General features: G+C 47.2%; 2 protein-coding genes across 5 annotated transcripts in view; one reads left to right on the top strand and one right to left on the bottom strand.

Moving 5' to 3' along the window:
* Positions 1 to 24,767, top strand: part of LOC115193286 (centrosomal protein of 85 kDa-like) — a 70,849-nt gene that overhangs the window by 22,848 nt on the left and 23,234 nt on the right. For 2 of the 3 annotated variants that reach the window (XM_029752092.1, XM_029752090.1), the window contains exon 3: positions 15,508 to 16,226. In XM_029752092.1, the coding sequence (XP_029607952.1) occupies positions 15,508 to 16,226 (719 nt within the window). Of the gene's footprint in view, positions 1 to 4,083; positions 4,743 to 15,507; positions 16,227 to 24,767 lie in introns of those variants that run through there. The other variant, XM_029752091.1, reaches the window with a different exon arrangement.
* On the bottom strand, positions 17,944 to 24,502 carry LOC115193323 (cardiac phospholamban). 2 transcript variants are annotated; one of them, XM_029752093.1, is made up of 3 exons: positions 24,339 to 24,502; positions 20,798 to 21,127; positions 17,944 to 19,415 (listed from the first exon to the last, which is right to left on the bottom strand). In XM_029752093.1, exons 2-3 carry the CDS (start codon positions 20,953 to 20,955, stop codon positions 19,406 to 19,408), a joined length of 168 nt encoding a protein of 55 aa, XP_029607953.1. In that variant the 5' UTR covers positions 20,956 to 21,127; positions 24,339 to 24,502; the 3' UTR covers positions 17,944 to 19,405. The 2 variants fall into 2 exon arrangements, with proteins under 2 accessions (XP_029607953.1, XP_029607954.1); XM_029752094.1 differs by having other exon boundaries at positions 20,798 to 21,122; positions 24,339 to 24,489.

The following is a 24,767-nucleotide window of genomic DNA, read 5'->3' as shown; positions in this document are numbered from 1 at the left end:
AATGAACAAGATTCATTTTCAGCCCATGAGATGCAAGCCCTCAACTTGTTTCACTTTCTAAGATTTATGTTCTCCATGTGGCTCTTCAAAGCATTTCAGAAATCCTGAATATTATTTTAATGAATGATAATGGGATTAAAAGCTTTGCCGGTCTCAGTCTGTGAATGAACGGTTTCTCAGTTTGAAATCAGCTCGAACTGGTGTAACTAAAGACCTCAGGGGGGGGAAAAAATGTCCTTCTGAAAATGAATGGAGGTGCTGAATGAGGTCACTCCACTAATCTCCTCTCTCCTAAAACCCAAAAGGTTGTTATTTTGAGCTTTCTCAAGGTTGTTCATGAACATTCTTCTAACAGCCTTGCTCTGAGATTGTAGGGTTTAGCCTAGCGATGTGTAATTTCTGGTGTCACTATGGCGTCTTCCCTTTGCTGTAGGCTATAACAATAATTGAGATCAGATGTTAGCTATTATGGCTTTGATAGGGCTGTTGTGGTAGGTGCACTCTAACACCCAGTGTATGATGGAGGGGCCTTTCGTTCGTCAATCGGCCCCAGCTTCAGTGCCTTTCTGGGGGACGTGAAGTCACGACCCCCCCCCCCCCCCCCCGTACCTGTCAGTCTGAGAGCCCACAGGGCAGGAGGTGGAGCTGACACACACACACACACACACCTCTCTCCCTCCTCCCGGCTACCTCCCTCTTCGCCTCTCTTGTCTTCCCATTCTCTGTTCCTACCCTAAGGAACACCCACAGACACAGTAAACAGCAGCACACTCACCTCTCGCTGTCTTTCCTGTCGTAAAAACCTCCACTTAGCCCTTCTCTCCTTCTCTGCTCCCCCCCTCCCTCTTGTCACGTGCCACTTAAAACACAAATGGCCAATCGATCCCTCTCTTCCTGAGTATGTTCATATAGCCTGCAGGCCCCTGGGGCAGGAAGCATTACGGCCCATTATCTCATATCTTACCTCACTCTCTCTCTCTAAAGCTGAGGTCCATCCCTATCACATACAGATGAACTGAGACACCCTGGACTTAATGAAAGAAACAAGGAGGGATGAGGTGAGAGGAAAGCGGCTCTGCTTCATTACAGAGGCATGAGGAGCATGGCAGGAGTTTATTACAGTATGGCTAACAGGGTATTACAGTCTCCACCCAGGCTCTACGGTATACACCAGAAACACTTACCCCTTAGTGTTAAAGGCAGGGCTCTAATTCAAATGTTACTTCAATGAGCTAAGGGAAGGATACAGGAGCTAGGCTGTAGTTAGGCTACAGAGCCATGTGGACTGATACACCAGTGGAATGCATATTGGTGACATGCAACGTGCTGCTGGGGAGGCCTTCTTGGGAGCTGCTGATGGAAGGAAGTGAATAGCTACAGGAAGGAGGAACTCAGTGGTAGATGGTGTGATTTGAGGTGACTGCGACTGAAGGGAGGTAATCCACGGATCGTCTCTGTGCGCGGAGGAACGACAGGGAACAAACCCAGTGTTTTAGGTGTTGATTGAGGACCGTACAGTTATATGACAGTAATTCCCCCGGTCTCAGTGTAGACTGGCCGCTGACTATCTGCAGACTCATCTGAAGCCACACTCTGTTGCCGTCAGCCAGTGTCATATGCCTCCTCTGTCTTTATGAAGTCTGTCTCTCAGCTCTGACAGGCCTGATGGCTCAGCAATTCTCCCCAGACCCAACCAGCTTTCCTGTCCTGTACAGGCATGTTTTATCTCGTCGGCTACAAACACCGTATAATTGGTGAGGCAAGCCAAGCGTTCTCACTAACACTATGCTGACTGGTGACCCCTTTGTTTCTGCTTCAGGTCGGTTAGGCTGCTGAGAGAGGGAGGGAGTGTGAGAAAGATAGAGAGGGAGGTGGTCTATATTCATACATCCAGCTGGCCGGTCTCTCTGACTGTGTCCCTCCTTCAACAGGGCTCCATTAACCCTGATGACTGGGAGATTAAAGAGAGATATATGAACACACACACTGGGCCATAGGACCATCTGTCCCCTCATGTCCTCGTGCACACACACACACACACACACACACTGGCCTCGGTGGGATTATTGAGCAGCACTGCCTGTGGTCCAGCCATGTAGACACTGTTTTTATGATACTCATCTGGGCACATACTGTGCATACGCAGGAATACTACATACTGGGTGGAATTATACTGCACACACTTGTTTACGCTCTATCACAGAGGTTTTGGGCTTGAGGACTCTTACATGAATTTTGGATTTGGAGAACTGTTATATAAGACTGCAGCCAAACTGGGCATACACAAAAAAACACACTGCATCAAAGCTGCTGCTCAGCCACTAAAGGTGTTACGCAACCGGATTGGACGCTGCGGCTCCCCACTTGTCGCTTCGAATTAGCCTGGAGCTTGTTTATTGTCGACAGGCGGAATGCATAACCGGTAGGATGTTTACAATCCAAATCAACAGCCGTAATGACTGCTAACCGTAGCCAGCGTCTCTTTTGATGACCGCTAAACTCCAGCTCAGATAGCACACCCTGCCCGCCCTCTCTACTCTCCTCTCCTGTCCTATGTGGCGACTCATATTTCAGCCGGCGCCCTGGTCTCGGTCTGTACCCCGCGTCCTAGCTCTCTGGTTACATCAACACGTCTCTTCCCTGAAGCGTGCTTATTGAGTCCAGGACAGGAGCAAGTTGGCAGGGCCAGCTAAGTGCTGTCTGCGGTGACGCAACACCAGTGGAGGGAGAGTTCCACTGCCGCTCAGATGACAGCTAGCAGGACAGGCATGTCGTGACACGAGGAGCGCAGGCTGACAGGAAGCCAACGTTACTGCTTTCCCGTTTGGATTCCACCTCACTACATAAATAGATTAGGTTGATGTGCTTCATTTACGATGGTGAGTTTTGAAGCCGCGTGGTGGTCATTGCAGATTGAATGGCGTCATGTAGGCTGGTCTGTAAACAAACTTCAAAAGTCTGATGAATGATGATATTGACGGACATGAAAATGTGTTAGGATCGGTACAATTGAAAGGTATTGGAACAGTGGGGCTGTATGCCCGTGGGGCTGCTGTGGCTATGAACAAATCGGACACACCCCCTACCAGAGTCATATGATAATACATGATGTGTGTGTGACTGATGACATCCTATTCCTGAGCCTACCATGAGACTGTTCAGTCATCTGATTCTTCCTGTGTTTTTGACAGGCAGGACAGAGGCTACCTTTTACCCAGGCAGGGGTCCTTCCACTTCCTTACGTCATGTCTCTGAGTGGCTGGACCATAGGATGTTTACCCATCCCGAATTAAACCTGAATCAAAACATCCCATTTATATATCTCTCTTTCTCTCTGCAGTTAGCCAAGCAGCAGGACAATAAAGCAGTCCCCTCACCCCCCTCCAATTCCCTCTACTCTGGCCCCTGTCGGACCCCATCTGTAAAAACGGCTATGTTTTTATAGGAGCCTCATTTTTGGCCCCTGGCCCGGGCCTTGGTTTACGAGAATGGAACGTCCAGAGCTCCTGAGTCGCGTGTTCTTCCCCGGTGACCCGTCTCCTTGGCGCCGGCGCCGCGGTAACAGCCCGGTGCCGTGAAACCCGATAGCTGTGGCTAAATACGTGCTAATGTGGCGGAAACGCTAGCAGGCTACATCCTACGCACCCCTCGGGGAGAAAGGCTGTCTATAAAGGGGGAAGAAAACATGTCAGGCGCGTGTCTCACACATGCACACTTAGCTACACACGCACTCATTGTCTCACACCTGCAACACATACCATCTTTCACGCACACGTTGTCGTATATACTCATCCACATGTTCTTAAACACGTGCTCACAAGGCCACAGAGTGAACACACACTCTCTCTCAGACACACTAGATTCTCTCTTCATAACCACACATACTAAGTGAGGCCAGACCACAGAGCTGTTGATTGGCTAACAGACACGTGTGTGGGATTGCTCAACAGGGCCTGGCTGGTGGAACACATCACGAGGCTGGTTCTATTGACAGTGATGAGGATGAGGATGACTATGACGACGCAACCTTCTCTTTCACAATCACTCACCACCACCACCTCCCAACCGTTCTCTCAGGCGACATGTTGTTGATCTCAGACCACGCAGTCTGTCACGCTGCTGCTGTCGTCCCTTCTCTCTTCTCACCGCTGTTTTCTTTCACCTGGACTCGGTGTCCTGCGCTCGTGTAGGATAACTTCGCGGTGTGGGACGTTGGGCGTTTTGGCTGCTTGGATGCTGTTCAAGACCCTGTGTTATAAGAGGAACGTTGTGGCCACGTGATCCAGTCCAAATCCAGCCCTGTTCTGTTGATGTTCAGGCTAACAGAGATCACCCTGATCCACTTTTATCCTCTTGGGTATTGCAGGACAGCTTCATCCTGCTGCTCCTGGACAGTTTATCTTGTCCTGTCATGTAACTGGGGTTTTGGGGGAATACCGTTTATTTAAATACAGTTGATTTATTCTCCAGGACCTCTCGAAAAATAAACACAGAATAGATATTTTCCAATCTGTCGAACTGTGGAAGGTGTACATTATACTTGGCAGGGATGACTTGTGGAGCCATCTACCCATTCCCCGCTGTGCAGCCCCCTGCAGTCCCCTGCCCCGCTGAGTCAGTGCTGTGTTGTGTGGATGTTGTGTTGTATAGGTCACAGTGTGGGAGAGTTGCTGCCCCCGGTGAGTGTCACAGTCCATCGGAGAGCAGTGAGAAGGGGTTGCTGAGAAAGGCCACTGACCCTGGTGGGTGGCTCGCTGTGACCCTGCTGGGCCAAGAGAGGCAGGAGGGGTGTGTGTTTAGCTGGTGTTTGTGAGGCAGTGGGATGTGTGTCCGCGTGTGTGTGTGTGGCTGGGGTTCGAGAGCCAACGGGGTATGAAGTGTACGGGGTATGAGGTGTACGGGGTATGAGGTGTACGGGGTATGAGGTGTACGGGGTATGAGGTGTACGGGGTATGAAGTGTACGGGGTATGAAGTGTACGGGGTATGAAGTGAATGCGGCATTTCACACTGCACCGTTCTGCCTGCCTGCACAGAGAGGACAGGCTGGCTGAGTCAGGGGACAGAGAGCCAGATGGGGCTAACTGTGGCTAACTGAGGGAGGCTACAGACTGTACAAAAGCAGAGGCGAGCTATGCTAAGCTAACTGCATTGCGTGCTGGTGAGGTGACACTCGCCGTAGCAGGCTTGTTTCAATGAATCGGCCTATTTGTAGTCTCTGTGATGGGAACGCCACAAGCTGCTACTTCGCTTAACATCGAGAATAATCCCCTGCTGTAGGACAGATGGAGGAGAGGAGGTGAGGTGAGCTATGCTTTAGCAGTGAGGTGAATGTATGGTAAGGAGAAGGGGCAATTCTCCTCAGTGACAGGGAGGATGGGGGGATGAGAGAGGGGGATTTATGAGTGGTTGGGCCAAGGTGGAGGGGCTGAGCGGGGGAGATGGTCCTCCTCATTCACTGTAGCTATCTATCTCTATCTACACTATATATACAAAAGTATGTTGACACCCGTTTCAAATGAGTGGATTCGGCTATTTTAGCCACACCCGTTGCTGACAGGCATACAAAATCGAGCAAACAGCTGTGCAATCTCCATAGACAAACATTGGCAGTAGAACGGCCTTACTGAAGAGCTCAGTGACTTTCGACGTGGCACCGTCATAGGATGCCACCTTTCCAACAAGTCAGTTTGTCAAATTTCTGCCCTGCTAAACCTGCCCCGGTCAACTGTAAGTGCTGTTATTGTGATGTGGAAACGTCTAGGAGCAAGAACGGCTCAGCTGAGAAGTGGTAGGCCACACAAGCTCACAGAATGGGACCACCGAGTGCAGAAGCGCGTAGCAAGTAAAAAACGTCTGTCCTCAGTTGCAACACTCAGTACCGAGTTTCAAACTGCCTCTGGAAGCAACGTCAGCACAATAACTATTCGTCAGGAGCTTCATGAAATGGGTTTCTATGGCCGAGCAGCCGCACACAAGCCTAAGATCACCATGTGCAATACGAAGCGTCGGCTGGAGTGGTATAAAGCTCGCCGCTATTAGGCTCTGGAGCAGTGGAATCACACTTCACCATCTGGCAGTCTGACGGACAAATCTGGGTTTGGCGGATGCCAGGAGAACGCTACCTGCCCCAATGCATAGTGCCAACTGTAAAGTTTGGTGGAGGAGGAATAATGATCTGGGGCTGTTTTTCATGGTTCGGGCTAGGCCCCTTAATTCCAGTGAAGGGAAATCTTAACATCCTAGACGATTCTGTGCCTCCAACATTGTGGCAACAGTTTGGGGAGGCCCTTTCCTGTTTCAGCATGACAATGCCCCGTGCACAAAGCGAGGTCCATACAGAAATGGTTTGTCGAGATCGATGTGAAAGAACTTGACTATGCTACCCTGACCTCAACCTTTTGGATAAATTGGAATGCCGACTGCAAGCCAGGCCTAATCGTCCAACATCAGTGCTTTTGTGGCTGAATGGAAGCAAGTCCTCGCAGCAATGTTACAACATCTTTTCTTCCCATAAGCTGTTATAGCAACAAGGGGGGACCAACTGCATATTAATGGCCATGAATCAGATGTTCAACAAGCAGTTGTCCACATTTATTTTACCTTTATTTAACTAGGCTAGTCAGTTAAGAACAAATTCTTGCCTTGTTCAGGGGCAGAATGGCAGATTTTTACCTTCTCAGCTCGGGGATTCGATCTTGCAACCTTTCGGTTACTAGTCCAACACTTTAACCACTAGGCTACCTGCCGCCCCGCATACTTTTGGTCATGTAGTGTAGTGTATCTCTATGTAGCTCTACATTCCACAGCTAACTGTTACTGGACATAATTTGGCCTGGAACACAAAAGGGCTGTGATTTTCATTGCTAGATGCAGGAACATTGTAAGGAGGCTCTCCCCAGCTCTGTGAGCTGTGGTAGGGGAGGGTTGTGTACTACCAGCCCCAGGCTTCCGCAGGCCTAGTTCCCCATCTCTCGCTGTCTCTCTCTCTCTCACTTGTGCGCTCTCTCAAACTCTGTCTCTCTCTTTCTCCCTTTCTCTCCTTCTCTCTCTCTGTCTGTAGCCCTGTTTTTCTCTACTGCCGCAATGCAAATCAGAACCAGATGAGTCTATTCTGGGTGCGTTAAACCCCCTGTCTGGAATTACCTCCCTGACTATATAAGGCTGGGAAACACAGACCTCGACCTCCAAAAATCATATTTTTTTACATTCTGTAATGAATAACAGCTGTTAAAATGTGTGTGTCTGTTTTAGGCTCTTGCCCCTCTTTGATTTCATACAATAACATCTGAAATCACTCTTAATGGCTTACATCACAACACCATCATCCCAGACACCCTGGACCCACTCCAACTCGCATACCGCCCCGGTAGATCCACAGATGACGCAGTCTCTATTCCACTCCACACTGCCCCTCACCCACCTGGACACCTATGTGAGAGTGCTGCTCATTGACTACAGCTCAGCGTTCAACACCATAGTGCCCTTCAAGCTCATCACCTAGTCTAAGGACCCTGGGACTGAACATCTCCCTCTGCAACTGGATCCTGGACTTGCTGACGGGCCGCCCCCAGATGGCGAGGGTAGGCAACAGCACATCCACCACGCTGACCCTCAACACGTACCAGGACAACAACCTCTCCCTCAACGTTAGCAAGATAAAGGAGCTGATCTTGGACTACAGGAAACAGAGTGCCAAGCATGCACCGATTCACATTGACGGGGCTGTAGTGGAGCAGGTTGAGAGCTTCAAGATTCTCATTGTCCACATCACTAAGGATCTATCATGGTCCACACACACCAACACAATTGTGAAGAGGGAATGACAATGCCTCTTCCCCTCAGGAGGCATGGGCCCTCAGATCCTCAATTGAGAGCATCTTGACTGGCTGCATCATCACTTGCTATGGCAACTGCTTGGCATCCGATCGCAAGGCGCTACAGAGGGTAGCGCGTACGGCCCAGTACACCTCTATACCAGGCGGTGTCAGAGGAATCCCCGAAAAATGGTCAAAGACTCCAGCCACCGAAGTCATAGACTGTTCTCTCTGCACCAAGTCTGGAACCAACAGGACCCTGAACAGCTTCTACCCAAAAAGCTACCAGGACTATCTGCATTGACACTTTTTGCATTAACTTTGGACTCATTACTTAAGCTGCTGCTACTGTTTATTATCTATCCTGTTGCCTAGTCCCTTTATTCCTAGTTAGATGTACAGTTCATTCGGAAAGTATTCAGACCCCTTTTTTTTTTTTTTTACATTTTGTTACGTTACAGCCTTATTCTAAAATGGATTCAATAAAAATAAAAATACTAATCAATCTACAAACAATACCCCATAAGGACAAAGCAAATATTGGGTTTTAGTATTTTAGTAAATACAGAAATGCCTTATTTACATAAGTATTCAGACCCTTTGCTATGAGACTCGAAATTGAGCTCAGCTGCATCCTGTTTCCATTGATCATCCTTGAGATCTTTCTACAACTTGATTGGAGTCAACCTGTGGTAAATTCAATTGATTGGACATGATTTGGAAAGGCACACACCTGTCTATATAAGGTCCCACAGTTGACAGTGCTTGTCAGAGCTAAAACCAAGTCATGAGGTCGAAGGAATTGTTCGTAGAGATCAGATACAGGATTGTGTCGAGGCACAGATCTAAGGAGAAGGGTACCCAAAAATGTCTGCAGCATTGAAGGTCCCCAAGAACGCAGTGGCCACAATCATTCTTAAATGGAAGAAGTTAGGAACCACCAAGACTCTTCCTAGAGCTGGCCGCCCGGCCAAACTGAGCAATCAGTGGAGAAGGACCTTGATCTGGGAGGTGACTAAGAACCCGATGGTCACTCTGACAGAGCTCCAGAGTTCCTCTGTTGAGATGGGAGAACCTTCCAGAAGGACAACCATCTCTGCAGCACTCCACCAATTAGGCCTTTATGGTACAGTGGTCAGACGAAGACGCTCCTCAGTAAAAGGCTCATGATTGCCTGCTTGGAGTTTGCCAAAAGGTACCTAAAGACTCTCAGACCATGAGAAACAAGATTCTCTGGTCTGATGAAACCAAGATTGAACTCTTTGAGCTGAATGCCAAGCGTCACATCTGGAGGAAACCTGGCACCATCCCTATGGTGAAGCATGGTGGTGGCAGCATGATGCTGTGGGGATGGTTTTCAGCGGCAAGGACTGGGAGACTAGTCAGGATCAAGGGAAAGATGAACGGAGCAAAGTAGAGAGAGATCCTTGATTAAATCCTGCTCCAGAGTGCTCAGGACCTCAGACTGGGGTGAAGGTTCACCTTCCAACAGGACATTGACCCTAACTACACAGCCAAAACAACACAGGAGTGGCTTCGGAACAAGTCTCTGAATGTCCTTGAGTGGCCTAGCCAGAATCCGGACTTGAACCCGATTGAACATCTCTGTGCAGCGAATAGCTGTGCAGCGACGCTCCCCATCCAACCTGACAGAGGATTTCCCCAAATACAGGTGTGACAAGCTTGTAGCGTCATACCCAAGAAGACTCAAGGCTGTAATCACTGCCAAAGGTGCTTCAACAAAGTACTGAGTAAAGGGTCTGAATACTTATGTAAATGTCATATTTCATTTTTTTTAATATATATACATTTGAAGAAAATGCTAAAAACCTGTTTTTGCTTTGTCATTATGGGGTATTGTGTGTAGATTGATGAGGGGTGAAAAAAATGTAATTCATTTTAGAATAAGGCTGTAACGTAACAATATGTGAAAAAAGTTAAGGCGTCTGAATACTTTCCGAATGCACTATACATATCTACCTCAATTACCTCGTACCCTTGCACATCGACTCGGTACTGGTACCCCGTGTTTATAGCAAGTTATCATTACTCATTGTGTATTTATTATTCATTTTATTATTTCTCTGTTTTCTCTCTTTGCATTTTTGGGAAGGGCCCATAATTAAGCATTTCACTGTTAGTCTACACCTGCTGTTTACGAAGCATGTGACGAATACAATTTGATTAGATCAGAGTTGATTTGATTTAATAAGGCCTAGATATTTAATCAGTTCTCTACGCATAATTTTTTTTACAAGGAGCGTGTTTGCGCCTAAGTTGAAAAATATAGGCAAACACAAAGAAATTTAGGAGCACAAAGAAACATATTTGCGGTAATAAAGCTAGCATCCTTCATTTCTCTAGGTGCACTGGTTAAAATGTAACGTCGCACAGCAAAATATTTAGGCGCATATATGAGTAAAATTGTTGCACTGTTGAGCCCTGTTAATAGAGATTTAATTAAAGCCTGCTGGATCTCAGAGATCTGTATTGCCTTTCAGAACACTTTTTATTGCTTTTTGCTCCAATAACAAGCTTATTGGCATTGCTTAGAGTTGTCCTGAACATATCCTCCCTGCCACCAGTCCTGTCACCACTTGTCACCATTCTGTGGTGTGGCCTCATTATGGTTGCTCCCTGGTAGCCGACTGTTATATCAGTTACCATCATCATCATCATCATCAGGCTAGCATCATCAGGCTGTCAGAGATGGTTGTCAGTCTTAATACACTGCCCTCTGTATTTCCCCACGTTGACTTTCCCTCCTCCACTAACCCTCCATGCTGTTCCCTACCTCTCAGTGCTTAGTGTGCTGTACTGTAGTGCTGGCATCCAGAGTGGTTAAGGCAGAGTTCACTTCAGTAGCCATTGGAAGCCCAGGGTCAGTCAGTCACAGTGTGCATCTGAATGCCTTTCCAAGTTGTTAGCGCTCAGTGTAGCATGCTTCCTGAGCTCCAGCTGGCCTGCAGGAAAAGAGAAGCTAGCAGGTCTGAGCCGCAGTCTCCAACAGTAGCCAGCCAGGATATGTCTTCTTCACTTAAAGCTATCCAGACTGGTTTATGTCTACTTAACCCCCTACAGACTGTTTTATGTCTACTTAACCCCTTCCAGACTGGTTTATGTTTACTTAACCCCTTACAGACGGTTTTATGTCTACTTAACCCCTTCCAGACTGGTTTATGTCTACTTAACCCCTTCCAGACTGGTTTATGTTTACTTAACCCCTTACAGACGGTTTTATGTCTACTTAACCCCTTCCAGACTGGTTTATGTCTACTTAACCCCTTCCAGACTGGTTTATGTCTACTTAACCCCCTACAGACTGTTTTATGTCTACTTAACCCCTTACAGACGGTTTTATGTCTACTTAACCCCTTCCAGACTGGTTTATGTCTACTTAACCCCTTACAGGCGGTTTTATGTCTACTTAACCCCTTCCAGACTGGTTTATGTCTACTTAACCCCTTCCAGACTGGTTTATGTCTACTTAACCCCTTCCAGACTGGTTTATGTCTACTTAACCCCTTCCAGATGGGTTTATGTCTACTTAACCCCTTCCAGACTGGTTTATGTCTACTTAACCCCTTCCAGTCTGGTTTATGTCTACTTAACCCCTTCCAGACTGGTTTATGTCTACTTAACCCCTTCCAGATGGGTTTATGTTTACTTAACCCCTTCCAGACTGGTTTATGTCTACTTAACCCCTTCCAGATGGGTTTATGTTTACTTAACCCCTTCCAGATGGGTTTATGTCTACTTAACCCCTTCCAGACTGGTTTATGTCTACTTAACCCCTTCCAGATGGGTTTATGTTTACTTAACCCCTTCCAGATGGGTTTATGTCTACTTAACCCCTTCCAGACTGGTTTATGTCTACTTAACCCCTTCCAGATGGGTTTATGTTTACTTAACCCCTTCCAGATGGGTTTATGTCTACTTAACCCCTTCCAGTCTGGTTTATGTCTACTTAACCCCTTCCAGACTGGTTTATGTCTACTTAACCCCTTCCAGATGGGTTTATGTCTACTTAACCCCTTCCAGACTGGTTTATGTCTACTTAACCCCTTCCAGATGGGTTTATGTCTACTTAACCCCTTCCAGATGGGTTTATGTCTACTTAACCCCTTCCAGTCTGGTTTATGTCTACTTAACCCCTTCCAGATGGGTTTATGTCTACTTAACCCCTTCCAGACTGGTTTATGTCTACTTAACCCCTTCCAGACTGGTTTATGTCTCCTTAACACCTTCCAGACTGGTTTATGCCTACTTAACCCCTTCCAGACTGGTTTATGTCTACTTAACCCCTTCCAGATGGGTTTATGTTTACTTAACCCCTTCCAGACTGGTTTATGTCTACTTAACCCCTTCCAGACTGGTTTATGTCTACTTAACCCCTTCCAGACTGGTTTATGTCTACTTAACCCCTTCCAGACTGGTTTATGTCTACTTTACTTAACCCCTTCCAGACTGGTTTATGTCTACTTTATTTAAGCCCCTTCCAGACTGGTTTATGTCTACTTAACCCCTTCCAGATAGGTTTATGCCTACTTAACACCTTCTAGACTGGTTTATGTCTACTTAACCCCTTCCAGATGGGTTTATGTCTACTTAACACCTTCCAGACTGGTTTATGTCTCCTTAACACCTTCCAGACTGGTTTATGCCTACTTAACACCTTCCAGACTGGTTTGTGTCTCCTTAACACCTTCCAGACTGGTTTATGTCTCCTTAACACCTTCCAGACTGGTTTATGTCTCCTTAACACCTTCCAGACTGGTTTATGCCTACTTAACACCTTCCAGACTGGTTTATGCCTACTTAACACCTTCCAGACTACCTGTGTCAGGCTCAGAGTGTATAGAGACAGCAGAAGGATGGTTAGTGGGTCTGGTTGCATAAAACACCTTATCTTTTCCTTAAAGTTTCCTTAACTTTAAGTCAGTTGCACAAAACATTTTAAGGTGAATTTCCCCGTTAAATTAAGTGGAAAAGTTAAGGGTGCCCATGAGGTCCCTTAACTGCTTCATTCAGTATGGATATCAATGTAAACAGCATTTTTGGTGGTGATTGTTGCTTTCATCTGCCCTGGTTACAAAAGGAACACTTCAACCAGCTAGCTACTTAGCTAAACAATGGAAGATGCACAATCCATTGCTACAAAGCTGGCTAGTTAGCTCTAAGTACTATTTAAGATAGCTTGACGTACTTAATATAAACAAGCTGAGGAAAAAGTAACTACAAGAAACATGATTTATTATCTTCTGAAGCAATTTGGTTATCCTGTCTTGTTTGCTATCTGACCAAATGAAAGCAATCTCTTTGACGAGACATTAGTCAGTGAATCATGCCGTCTCCGTGGTAACCAGATACTCTTTCTGCCATACATACCTTCAAACTACTGTTGAACCCCTTAAGTAGGCCCTTACCTAAGGAAATATTTCAGGGGCTCTATTCCTTTAAGGGAAACCCTTGATGTTTTATGCAGCCGGGCCCTGGTTTAGAGTAACCTCTTCCCAGACCAGGTTATTGCACATAGCCAGTTAGGGAAGGAAGTGTCTAATGTGTGAGACTAGGTTTAGAGTGGCAGCCCGTCCTGTGTGGAATGGGCTGTCTGAGCCTAACTTGCCCTAGCCCCACCTCCACCACCACTCTTCAACCCCCAGCCCCTTCCAGCTGCTCTAGCATTTGCCCTGACACTCAAAAGTGTTAACAAAGGAGCACTTTGTCAGAACATCAACTAGCCACGTGCCACTGTCTTTGTTCCCGGGGGCTCAAGGTGCCACTGGATATCATAAGGTGAAAGCACCAATTTGTAAGTCGCTCTGGATAAGAGCGTCTGCTAAATGACTTAAATGTAAATGTGAGCGCAAACTGAACAACAAGGAGCAACGGAATCCGGGTGGTGTGGTGGCATGACAACAGGGTCTTTGTCTCAGTACAAAGTCAGTTTAAGTAGGCTACTTCAGCACAACTTGCAAACCATGTGAAATTGACCTCCATTCTGAACTAACGTTGCTTTCAAAATATTGCCGACAATCTTTTAAGTCGATTGACCTTTATAACTCAACCAAGGATAAAATCATTATGCGTCCTCCCTGCGTCCTCGCCGCTCATATTAGAGAACAGTCCGGTCGTTGGTCGTGGGAGCAGTGCATTGGGGGGGGTTGCTCTAATGTATGAATTGCCCTAATGACTAATGTGACGTGAGGAGGGCTGACAGAATGACTGCTCTGTCTCTTCTCTGACTGGCTGACTCCTCCTTCAAAGTGTCACTCTCTGTCACCGTCAGGGTACAGGGGAGTCAGAGCCCTTGGCCTGCAATGCTCTTATTTTGGCCGAGGTTCTTTGGCCTCAGATTATCTGGTCATCTATTGTTTCGATTCAGGGTTAGTTAGGGCCAGGAGCAGTTCTGTGCTTCCTGTACTAGAGGGCTCTGGGATGTTGGAGGACTGCCCTGTCACTCTCAGGCTGCTCCTCTGTCTTTCTCTCTTGCCAATGTCGCGGCATGGTTTAGTTTAGCCAACTCCTCTGTGGCGTTAGTTACCATGCTAACAGTTTACCGCATTACAACGGATGACAAAAGAGTTGGCCCAGACAGAGCTGAGACCATCCCAGGCTATTGTCCTCCTCCTACTCTGGCCCAGCTTCAGCCTCCTTTCTCCCTGTCACTGTGGCTTACTCTCCCCTCCCTCCCTCTGCCTGTTCCTCCAACTCACCAGCCAGTCTACTTCCAATAAGTCTGGAAGGAGTAAATCCCTGCTCTGCTGCATTGCAGAGTCCTCTAGTTTTAATGAGATGTACGGAAGCCCCGGTGGAGGCTTTAATGCCTTAATATTAGTCTGCTGCTGTAAATGAGGAAAGTTGGATATGGGCCACGGGTTGTTGCATCATTGCTATGACGCGCTTAAGTAATGGGCAGAACTTAGAATTGGTGATGAGTCCGAGTTCACTCCGGTCTATATGCTAACTAGTGGCCTTCATGCTGAGGTACAGTAGAACTATCATACAGTTTGGTTCATCCAATGATTAATGACAGTGTGACTTTAACATATGATGCTGTCATTCACTTTCAGACCTGCACTGGGGGAGCTAATTATCTGTGTCTTGCTTTGGTAGTTAGTCATGTTGGTTTAGAAGGGTCCAGCCATAGACACAGTCCTTTGCCCCCCCCCCCCCCCCCCCCTCCCCCCGTGCTTCTTTGTGTGTGACTGGCCACATGTGTCTGTTCCATGAGCTGTGTCCTTCATTGCTCACGTTGCGTAAAGCCCCTGAGGAAGCAGCGTTCCTAGTATGTCGTATAACACACACACACACACACACACAGATCATGGGTTATTCATGAGGAACATGGCAGATGAGCCCAGGGCTGACAGTGTGGGCGGTGCCTCCAACCATATAGTAACACAGTAGCACCCCTCCCGAACATCTGAGCCCTCCAGACAGACAGACCGCAGCTTTCTATGAACCAGGAACACTTTTTCTAAAAGAATCATGCTCAGTCGTATGAAATGGTTCTTGGAGCACACTGTGCAGTACTGTGTTCAGAATCACCCCTTTGTTACTAAATTCTACAGTCATCAGGGAAGAAACTTCCCAAAAAGTTGTGGTCATGTATTATAGAAGTGTATGTAGTTTGGAATAAGATAGTTGAAAGAGTCCACCCACACACTGTTCCTCTCTCCTCTCCTCCAGACCACTCCAGCTCCAGCACCACCTTGTCCTTCCAGCCGCTGCGCTCCCAAGGTGCCCTCCCCACGGCCCACGTCATGCCCTCGCCCTCCTCCGGCTCCAAGCTCAGCACAGTGCCCTCCCCTGGGAGCAGCCCCTGGTCTTCCTGCCAGCTGCCCTCGCCCCTCGACAGCCCCCTGGACATGAAGGACCCCCGGCCCGTCCGCCGCTGGTCCTCCCTCACCCGCCTCAGCCCCCAGGAGAAGACCATCCCCGGGGGCCGGGCCGCGTACCGCTCTGACCCCCATGGCTCCCTGGACAGAGGGGTCCTCTACGGTTACAGACATGACCCTCTGGGCCCCACGGACCCCTACCTATCCCACCTGCAGTCCCCAGGGGCCGAGGCCAGGTACAAGTACCCCCTGAGTACTAAGGGAGACTCTCACTCTGCCTGCTCATCCCCACTCAAACCCAACACCTTAGACCTGACCTACAGTGCCTTACCGGAGACCAAGCACCCTGGCGTCGGGCTGACGGTACCCAGCCAGAGGGGACTACCACTGGGCCACCAGACAGTAGGAGGGTCCCCCATCCAGCCAGCAGTGAGGACCCAGATGTGGCTGAGTGAGCAGATGGAGTTCCGGCCCCCCGGCCCCGGGCCAGAGCTGTGTGGGGCCCTGTCGGCCTGGCAACAGGAGCAGCAGCAGAGGGAGAGGCTACGGCAAGAGGCCGAGCTCAACCAGGTGAGAGGAGTGGATTGGGAAGTAGGCTACAGTTTCTGTTAGACAGCTAGTCAGGGGACTCTGTCAAGTAAATTGATGAGTGTTAGTTAGTTGTCATGGGTGTTAACCTTTCAGATTTTCAGCACAATATTGCCTGGAGTCTATACTAAAAACTGGTGAAGATTTCCCTCCAAATTGTGAACCGCTTCATGTAGGACTAAATATGAGGGCATATCGCCCTCTGGTGGGCTTCTGAAGCGTTGTCGTTTTTCCTAAAGAAACAATACATTTCCATTTAAGTCATTTAGCAGACGCTCTTATCCAGAGCGACTTACAAATCGGTGCATTCACCTTATGATATCCAGTGGAACAACCACTTTACAATAGTGCGTCTAAATCTTTTGGGGGGGGGGGGTTAGAAGGATTACTTTATCCTATCCCAGGTATTCCTTAAAGAGGTGGGGTTTCAGGTGTCTCCGGAAGGTGGTGATTGACTCCGCTGTCCTGGCGTCGTGAGGGAGCTTGTTCCACCATTGGGGTGCCAGAGCAGCGAACAGTGCTATCTGGAATCCCCGGGACGTCCCTACCCTAAATCCTAACCTTAACCCTAACCATAACTCTAACCTAATCCTTACCTTAACCATTTTAAATGTGAACTTCAATGGGTTAGGGACGTCCCAAGGATCACGTTTCAAGTTTTAATGTCACGTCCACAAGTACAGTAAAATTCCTTTCTTGCAAACTAAACCAAACAATGCGATAATCAATATCAATGTAGTACTAAAAATAACACAAGGTAGAACAAAAACACACGCAATTGTTTGTTGTTGAAGACACAAGGAAGTAAGTAAGCTATATACAGGGTCAGTTCCAATACTTACAGTTCCATATTTACAATGTGCAGGGATACTGGAGCGGTAGAGGTGGATCCCAGATTGCACCGATACAAGATACACATCCATTCCAGCACCTCCATGAAGGCTAATATAAAGTAGTTCACATTTTCAATGAACACAGACAAAAACTCTTTAGGGTTTGTGTATTTTGTCTTTAATTTAGAACATTCTTTACAAAATGCAGTGTGGCGTAAGAAAGTGAACAGTGGAGCCAGTGCCTGCAGATAGACAACCGTTCTACAGTAGGTTCATCTTCAGAGAGCTGGACGCGTTTGGTGCATTTACTCTGTATTTATGTCTTACTCTGCCAAAATAAACAAGTCGACTCTTACTACTGGACACTAAAACATTTACAGCACACAATTATGTTATAATATTGTTATTGCGATATCCTATCTCTCGCCGAACAGTTTACACTACATACCCATTTTTATTGAGTAAAGAATGTGTTGTGAATATGCTAAAACTCATACTGTGTTCAAAAGCAACTGGACACAAAAAGATGAAAAGCAAATCGTCTCCAAAGGGAAGGCCCAACTCAACAGTTACTCTGTGAGTGCGGCATAAAGAAATTATATCGCTCCACAAAGGACCGATACCTTTAAAAGTCATATGCAGCTGTTTTTATCTCAACATCAAATCATTTCTGGGTAACAATTAAGTACCTAACTTGTGATTTGTTTTCATTTAAAATTGTAAAAAATAAACAAAACTGCTTCTTAGCAAAGGGCAATTTCTCAAGCAAGGATTTTGCTAGGACTGTCTGGGAGTAGTCTGAGTAGGGAGGGGAAAACTGAAAATGAGCTGTTATTTTCAGAGAGGTTTGGAACTCTTCTTTCTCATTGGTCTATTATCTAATTTACCGCATGGTGATGTCACCATAGAAGGCCAAAACTCCATCCAACCAAAACAGGCAGAAATTTTAGGCAATCCTTTCAAACAGCTCAAGGGCATTATCATCATTTTCACAATATTACAGTATTATTCCAACCTCATAGTGTGGAAATATATATATAAAACATAGGAAATCACGTTTTTGAATACACTCGGCCTTTAAAGATCGCATACTAGTTTGTCTAAGTTCAGTTTATGTGGCAAAACAAGAAAGTGTAGTGCAGAGAATCATTGTACCATCTAAACCGCTGTGAAATATATTTTCCATAACCAAAAATATTGTATTTTCAGTCGTTTGTAGCTGAAAAATAAAGTAAAAGACAAAAAAAATGGGAAGCATAGAAATAGCACACATACAACAGATTAGATTAGCTTTCAGTCAGAATGACAGATCTATAGCGCACATTTCTATGTGAATTGTGTAGGGTCACCCAAAAAAGTTACATATTGCAGCTTTAATCATTTTCAGTTCCATTTCATTTGTCAGTGGCATCATTCGGGTTCTGTGCTTTGGTCTTAATAGCTTTGAATAGTCTGACTGTGAGTGTAAAAGCTTTAAAGAGCTTGTTCTCTATGGCTCATATAAACCCATACGTAAAATGTATGCACGCATGACTGTTAGTCACTTTGGATAAAAGTGTCTGCTAAATGGCATACTTAAAAATAAATCATTGGCCAGAATGAAATGTGGTGCAGTTAGGTGATTCTACCACTAGAGGGAGGTCAGCTAAACGGAAGGAGGGCATGCTATTGATTCTCCCATGCCAACATTTTTTACATTCTCTACCATCGGTGGATGGAGCTTCATCCTCCTGTCATATTTTGAATCTTGCCGTCTCATGTTACCATCTCATGGAATCCCAGACTTTTCTTCTCTCCAAAAGCTCAAGATCTTGAATTCTAATCCAGCAGGTTCACTGCCTTTATTCAGTGATTTGATGCTGTGGATGAACAACTGTTGAATAGTAATTAGTCGAAGCCATGGTGTATTTATATGATCAAATCAGAGGTAGAGGGACTCCCATCAGACCCTGTGGCCCTTGGGGACTGGAATTGCTCAACCTAACTACTGTAAGCCATGAGGTCAGAGGTTACATGAGCTTGACCAGGACAAGCATGAGGAGCAGCACGATGACGATGAGCAGGAAGTTGAGCATCAGGTTGAGGCCGCGGTTGTTGACCAGATCCATGATGACACTCGACATGGAGAGGCTGGGTTCAGGCTGCAGATACCCCAGGCAGAGTGATCAATTTCTGGGCAAAGCTCTTCAGTTCAGGGGGGGAGTGGGGGGAGGGACTTCTGGAAGGTTCCTCAGGAAGGCTAGTGATGGATGGATGATTGGATGGATGCAGATTACATCTCCCTGCTTAGCCCTCACTGTAGCTGTGCTGTGGTGGTTGTTGGTTCAGCTACAGAGGTCTGAGAGGGAAAACAGGGGCCCAGTGAGAGACTGGTTCGGCTTACGCAGACACACATATGATCACACACACACATACAAGTCAGATTCCCTTGGGTTAACATTGTCAGTACGTTTATTTCAGCAGTGCACTGTAGTGTGTCAGTATAACCAGGTGGCAGAAGGGAGCTGTAGGTTAAGGGTCACTGTGAGGGATGACAGATCTACAGGAGGGCGACATGTGTGCACACAACTTTGACGTACACTCCCCTACGTATTTGTTTGGACAGTGAGGCTAAAAGGTTTCATTTGGCTCTATACTCCAGCATTTTGGATTTGAGGTCAAACGTTTTCTCAGGCGACAGCACAGAATGTAACCTTTTTCGTTTGAGGGTGTTTTCATACATATCTGTTTACCGTTTACAAAAAGGAACGCACTTTATGTATCTAGTCCACCGCATTTGAAGGTGTCATAAGTATTTTAACCCTTATTTTACCAGGTAAGCTGACTGAGAACACATGCTCCTTTACAGCAACGACCTGGGGAATAGTTACAGGGGAGAGGAGGGGGGGGGGTGAAGGAGCCAATTGTAAACTGGGGATGGTTAGGGGACTGACGGTACTGTGTAAGGGCCAGATTGGGAACATAGCAAGGACACGGGGTTAACTCCTCTACTCTTACAATAGTGTATTCAATTTAGTACAAAGTGTAGTATTTGGTCCCATATTCCTAGCACCCAATGATCACATCAAGCTTGTGACTCTACAGTTGTTGGATGCATTTGCAGTTTGTTTTAGTAGTGTTTTGGGATGATGGTGTGCTCAGTGATCGGTAAATCATTTACCGTGTCATTTTGGAGTCCCTTGTATCGTAAATAACAATAGAATATGTTTCTGAACACTTCTGCACTCACGTGGACGCTACCATGGTTACGGATAATCCTGAATGAACCGTGAATAATGATGATTGCACAATGATCATGCCCCCAAAACATGCTAACCTCTCGTTAGCATATCGTTTGGTGGGGTATGATATTTATGCCTCTGAATCTTTAGCTTCACTGTGCAAATAGATATGTAGGGGAGTGTATACTTCATCTGGGAACAACAATCTTCTATTGCAACTCTCACACTGCAACTTTATAGTATTATAGTGTCTGATTGTATATGTCATTAAAATAAATCATGCAGAATTATTAGACTCTACAAAACGGTATAGCTGATCTTATCCTACACTAATTCCTGCAAATTCAAAACCATTTTACAAAATATTAAGATAATCTTTTGCCACCCAATCCCCTCCCCTCCTCTCCCCTTTCATTGTCTGGCCCTCTTGAAGAGTGCATGGCCCTGTTGGGCTGTAGTGTGGCGCCTGGCCCCTCCCGGCCCCCCTCTCGGCCCTCACATCAACAACACGATGATGTAGATGAGCAGCAGGCAGATGAGGATGAGGCTGAAGTTGACAAAGAGCTCCTGCATGTTCTGCCTGGCCTGGGGCGGCACGTCCACCGCCATGGAGGCTCTGCGGATGGCCGAGCGCATGGTGTTCTGCACCTTATCCATGCTGGGGCTGGCTGGGGCTTGGGGTGGGCTCTGTGGGGTTGGGCGCTAGGCAGTGAGGGGCGAGAGCGTACTCTCGGACAGGTGGACAGAGGGGTGGTGCAGAGGATAGAGAGTGGTGACGGAGGGAGGTGAGAGGAGTGCTCCCGGTGCCCAGGGGTCTGGAGGAGCTGCGCTGGGGGGAGGGAGCAGCAGAGAAAGTGGAGTCAGAATAACATTTTCAGTCACGTTCAGTTTCATGAACAATTGGTTCAACTGGAGGGCAAGATACCCCACCCATCCCCTTCATGCCCAACAGTATGGCTGACCCTGTAAAACAACACATTTCACTGCAGCTATCCAGTGTACGTTACAATAAAACATCATTTTTGTATCTATATAATCAAACGTCACTCACTTTGGGGCCCCGTAACCTCAGGCCTTATAGTCAATCACAGATCTCCTCTCCCCGCTGAGTCTGCTCTCTAGTGTCACGTGTTTGTACTGCTCTGCCCTCCTCTCAAGGTCAAAACAACAGAGAGGGGAGGATAATGGAATGATAATAAAATGGACTCCGACCTCCTGTCGTCTCCCATAATTCATTCCTCTCTATAAATGGCTGACTGGATTTGGCCGATCTTATCTGGGCTTATTCTGTGAAGGACGCAGCGCAATGCTTTGTACTTTCCTCTCAATGGAGTTCATAAGTTGTGAGTCGGAAGCTAGGTTTGAAGAGATGTTTGTAACCTGAATGGTGGCAGTTTGGTATTCATGGTGTATGTTACTTGTTTTTTTGTATATTTTTGTATATTTTAATACTTGAATATTGCCAGGGTTCTTGAAAGATGCGATGCTTTAGCTCGATGATTTTATGTGGAATGTGTGTTTTCTATGTACTGTGACAGCTTTAGACGTCATATAAATGAATATCCCACTTCCCTGCTGGGCCTTTGACAACTCCAACGTGGAAGTGAGTAGGAGCTGTACATGGTGGGTCCTATTTGGGCTCCACCGCATTCCCTCTGGCAGAATATGGAAGGAAAAACCTGCTGGAGATCACACGCCTAATCGGAACGCAGAACACTTCTAACTGGGGATGAAGCCATTCAAACCACCTCTAATCTCAGCGACGGTGAGGGCTGTCCACACCGTCGCTGTCCTCCATTTTGTGTCGAGAATATACACACTGGATTGTGATCGTCAGAGCAGCCCTACTTCGCTCTAGTCCGCCCACACCAGGCCTTATCTCTTCTTCCAGAATCCTCTCTCCCCTCAGGGGCTCCTCAGTGACAGGCATGCCCAGGAAAGGTGAGGATCTGTGGGTCACTCTCCCAGCTTTGCCCCTAGTCCCTGCTGGTTCCCTGCCTCTCTGAGTCAGACTACCCATGGCCTGCTCCAGAGTAGAGGGGAGGGAGATGCAAGGCGAGGAGGCGGCCAGGCCCGCTGAAGACCTGCTGACAGCAGTTATCTGCCCGGCTCCAGCTATGTGCCAGCGGGTATTCTTAGGGCTGACCTTTTGGCTATCTCAAAGAGGTGGAGTCCGTTTCAACACTAGCCAAACCTAAACCCCTCTTTAAACATCCCTCTGACCTGACCTCGTGAACACCACCCGTGTGGAGGGAGGGGAGCTGCGTGTGGAAAGCATGGGCGGGGCGCAGGAGAGCGTGTGGACTTAACGGGTCAGGATGTAGAATCGGAGGAATCTCGCTAGAGTCCCGATAATGAGTCTGTGAGGATTAAGGGCCTTTCTTCTGTCCACTATAGCATCTAATACATCTCCGCTAAGAGGTCGTTATCTTTCGGCATGTTTTGAGTCGTGTTGTTTACGTTCCGTTGTGGTCGAGAGGAACGCTGGGCTATACCCTGGTGGTCCAAGAGGATCACAGGAGCCCCCAGCCTAAAAGGAACTGGAGGGTTCTGGGTAAGAGGGGTTACTAGTGAATGACGTCGGAGCCCAGCCTGGCACAAACATACCTCCCTCACCCCGGTCACATGACACATGGTTTGTTTAACGCACCATGCCTTCAGCGATGAGTGGCAATCAAGCGGCATGTCAACACCAAATGCACCCAAGCCTTCAGCTCTGGAGTGGTCAGGTGCTGTTCTCATGTCAGGACAAGGGGATATGATAAGTTCATTAATAATAGCCTCTCCCCTGGCACTACTAAACGTGTCACCATCTACTCATTCACTGCCCCCTGGGTTCACCCACCCGCCCTTACAAGGGCATTCTGAAGGGGAGGCCAAGGACACAGCAGGATGAAAGGACAAGCTAATACAGGCTGTTATTGAAACCCAATGGGGACGTTGTTTGGATTGTAAACCCAAACCCGCCATTCCTCTTCGCGAAAGAGTCCACATGGAGCGACGGAGCCAGTGGGTGAAAAACAAAGCTGAACATGAAATCGAATCGAACCTAAGAAGGAAATCCTTCTGAAACCTGGCAGAAGCGTTCACAGGCCAATAATGTTCGTTTTAGTTTTTTTTTTCTTTCTGCTCTCTTGGCGTAGTTCCTGTGATAATGAGTCATCTGGAGGGAGAGGGAGGAAAGCTTTCAATGGGCTTGGCCCCCAGCGCTGAACTTTCCGTGATGGCATCACACAGCAATGCACAGGGAACTGTGGGCTTTGCTTTGGTTGTGTGGCCCAGGAGAGGGCATAAGTGAAATGTTATACAGTCCCAATTACAGTACACATAGCAGTGTGAACAATGGTCAGTTGACAACCACAACATGTCTCTTCATAACAGCCTCTTCCACCTGGTATTGAAATATAGGATTACAATGAATATGAGAAATGATTACCGTTAGATTCACTGAGGCAAGATAGAGGGGGCCATTTTCCTGATAACCCCGTGTGATTTCCAGTTCTCTCCTCCAGTGTTGGTTGGCTGTAACCTTTCCCTGTCTACAGACTCCCTTTGTGTCCTGTCTGCTCATTTCAGTCAATGCAAATTCCAGGCCTTTGCCAGATGCAAATGTGTGTGTTGTGGATAGGTCACGGCTAGTGTGCGTGTGTGCGTGCGTGTGTGTGTGTGTGTGTGTGGCGCGCTGCTCTGTTTGTTTAGACTAGAGGACAGTTAAATTGGGTACTGCTCCATCCTAAACATCAGGATACCATTGTCTCAGGATATAGCCTTCATAACAACACTATTGTGTATCGCAAGATCAATCATTGCTTGAGAGACAAATACAGTTGCTTAAGTATTTTGTGAGTCTTATCCGTTTGAACTATTAGTGCTCGACCTTGTGAATAAATTATACTTAGGGAATTCTCTGGAGCCCCGCAGAAATGCGTTGTCATTAGTTTCAAGGTAATGTCGATATCATCGTATAGCTGGAACAATATTACAATATTGCTTTCTTTACAGCACTTAAGTTGTCATTCTCGTCAGGCCTGTGCACTTACCTGCTCCAGTGGGGTGGATGGATGGATAGATGTTGATCTGGAGGTCGCAGACCGTCTGGTGAGGAGGCTGGAAGAAAGGCTGTGGGTCCAGCAGCAGCAGTCGAGGAGGTTCTCTGGCAGCACTCTATACTATGTCACCTTGTTTATGGGAGGAAAAGCAGATGGGCGGAGAGTAGAGAAGAGAGAGGGGGAGAGAGGGAAGGGAGAGAGAGGGGGAGAGAGGGATGTAGCTGCCTGGGGGAGTGGCATCGCTGCTATGTGGTCTGTTTATCCTTCCATTTTGGAAGAGGAGGGCACGGATGGGCAGAGCGGGCAAGCGGCCTCCCCTCTCTCACCTGGCGTACTATAGATAGGCTAGTACCACTCGTTCTGAACAGGGCCTCTCTTTTCCTCTGCTGGAGGACCTAAACCATCTGAACCCTGAGGAGT

The sequence above is a fragment of the Salmo trutta genome, chromosome 1 (genome assembly GCF_901001165.1).
Source record: "Salmo trutta chromosome 1, fSalTru1.1, whole genome shotgun sequence".
NCBI classification, from domain to species: Eukaryota; Metazoa; Chordata; class Actinopteri; order Salmoniformes; family Salmonidae; genus Salmo; species Salmo trutta.
This window is presented reverse-complemented; position numbering and strand designations above follow the sequence as displayed.

What these genes read in the sequence shown, in the direction of transcription:
- LOC115193323 (XM_029752093.1), bottom strand. Translation starts at nt 20,955, where the DNA reads ATGGATAAGGTGCAGAACACCATGCGCTCGGCCATCCGCAGAGCCTCC.